At 54.9% G+C, this 2,071-nt stretch overlaps 2 protein-coding genes across 2 annotated transcripts; both read left to right on the forward strand.

The window, feature by feature from the left end:
• Window positions 1–201: 201 nt before the first annotated feature.
• Window positions 202–651, forward strand: PPTG_17708 (hypothetical protein; the record flags this gene model as incomplete). The annotated part of the gene is made up of 1 exon (XM_008915661.1): window positions 202–651. One exon carries the CDS (start codon window positions 202–204, stop codon window positions 649–651), a length of 450 nt encoding a protein of 149 aa, XP_008913909.1.
• Window positions 652–677: 26 nt separating this feature from the next.
• Window positions 678–2,035, forward strand: PPTG_17709 (hypothetical protein; the record flags this gene model as incomplete). The annotated part of the gene is made up of 4 exons (XM_008915662.1): window positions 678–1,126; window positions 1,150–1,448; window positions 1,492–1,950; window positions 2,010–2,035. The coding sequence occupies 4 exons, from the start codon at window positions 678–680 to the stop codon at window positions 2,033–2,035; spliced, it is 1,233 nt and encodes a 410-aa protein (XP_008913910.1).
• Window positions 2,036–2,071: the final 36 nt, after the last annotated feature.

The raw sequence follows: 2,071 nt of genomic DNA on the forward strand, positions 1-2,071 counted from the left end.
GGTAAAGCCAAGCTCACATAGTTTGGCGTGAATATCTTGTTTTAAAGCGCTAGCGTATTTTGCCTGCACAGCGAGGAAAAACATGCCTCGCACCTATCCTTTGGATCCGAGATGTGAGGAATAAGTTTTGTGTTCCTTAAAGCACTTTAGCGGGTCGCCAGTTTTGCCTGCATATATGATGACGAGAGTTTCCGAAGTTTAATGGAGGTTGCTACAGGAAAACCGGACGTGGTTGTTCTCTCTGCGCAAACGTTCAACGACGTACTTGCGGCTTCCTTTTTGAGATTCCGCGAGATGGCGAAGCGCCTATTGGAGATTGAGTACACATCCGCGTACAAGAGGCCGTTCCTGAACCTGATGCACGACATGTGGACTGCGGGTACCGGGAAGAAGGATGTTATCGGCACGTCGATGTCGCTCATCGACAAGGACTGGACCTTTCGTACCGTGGCGTTGCTAGTGACAGTCTTCAACGAATCTCACGATTCCGGCGTTGTGCAAAAGAAGATCTCGAGTCGAATTGTGGAGCTGTACGACGTTGACATCGGCTGCATGGCTCACTTCGTCATGTCGGATACGGCCCAGCAGCTCGTAAAGTGTCGAAACTATACGAAGATGCAGTACCAGTGGACTGCTCGATGCACGTATTAAACCTGTGTCTCGTGTACGGCCTCGGCATGAGGGAAAACGCCAAGACCTACCACTTGGTCAACCCGGTGACAAATTTGCTACAGAAGCAGCGGCACGTGTGTACGCCAGGAGGTCCATTTCCCGAAGGCGCAAAGCTGGTGAAGAAAACCCGTGATCTCAACAACTACTTCAAGACCCCGCAACGTGTGGAGAGGATCTTGCGCGTCCAGCAACACTACGGTTTGCCCGACCTCAGCGCGATGGTGGACTGTGATACGCGCGTGGCCTCGACGGTGACGCTGTTTCAGAAGGGTATCCTGAACTACCCCGCATTCAAAACCTACTTCCAACGCTGCGAGGCCTACGATAATCCCACGGTATTCGCGAGGTTATCGAAAGAAGTCTGGCAGACGATGGCCCAGTGCGAGGCGGTAACACACATGCTGGCAGACTTGGCACGAATCGAGGTCCAGAGAGAAGACCAAATTTCCTCCAAGTTGCTGGTTCTTATGTGACTAGCGTGCGACCGGCTCAACGCAAACCAGTTCCGCCCTATGATGTGGACGCGCTACGCACGCCTAGAACTACTGCCAAGACGTTGCCCAGGGCTGTAATCGATGCGACCTCCCTCTGTGCTAGTGCGGCGATTTGCCTTGGCCGTATCAAGGCCCAAGTCCAGAAGTGCTTGACTAATGTCTCCGCCGAGTCGATCGTGGTGTTGCTCTTGGATCAATGGACCAAGGACTCTATTGATTCTTTGGTGCAGTGCAGTACGGATAGCCCGGGCACCGGCGACGTCGGCATCACGGAAGAAAAAGGTGCGATCGAGGAAGGGCGGATGCTGCTTTGCCACGCACACAGCGCCGTCTTTCAAGCTATGCATGCTGCAGCGCATGAGGTACACGAGAGCGCTGGAGAGAAGTCTCCAACTGGACCTCGTGCCGTCAATGGACGACGATGACATGCAATGTGGAGCGCCGCTGACGTTGGAGGATGCAGGCCGGCGGTCCCTAAGCTCTCTTCGCCAGGAAGCAGATGAGGTGCTGGACAGGTGGCTGAGCCACAACGTACCCTGGGTTCAAGTAGCTGTTCAGCAGGCTGACGACAAGGGCATGACTGCGGAGGCGATGACAGGCCTCTTACTGGTACGCCGAAGCGGCACTGTGCGCTGGAGTCTACAGGGCCTCTTCAAGCATCTTGATGTTTGCCGGTGGTTCAAGGAGGTCGGCGCCAAGCGGTTCCCTTCGGTTTCCGTTCTTGCTCGCGTTTGGCGTGGCCGCGTGTCCTCGAACGCGTTCCAAGAACGCGTGTTCTCGACGGGTGGCTTGATAATGAGCTCGAGGCGTATGAGCACTGATAATGAACGTGCTGAGACGCAGGTCCTGCTCAAGCAGAACCGCTCTGAAATCAAGCGGATGGAGCCGCTCGGCGGAAGCTCTCT

Source organism: Phytophthora parasitica (genome assembly GCF_000247585.1).
Source record: "Phytophthora parasitica INRA-310 unplaced genomic scaffold supercont2.73, whole genome shotgun sequence".
NCBI lineage: Eukaryota > Oomycota > Peronosporomycetes > Peronosporales > Peronosporaceae > Phytophthora > Phytophthora nicotianae.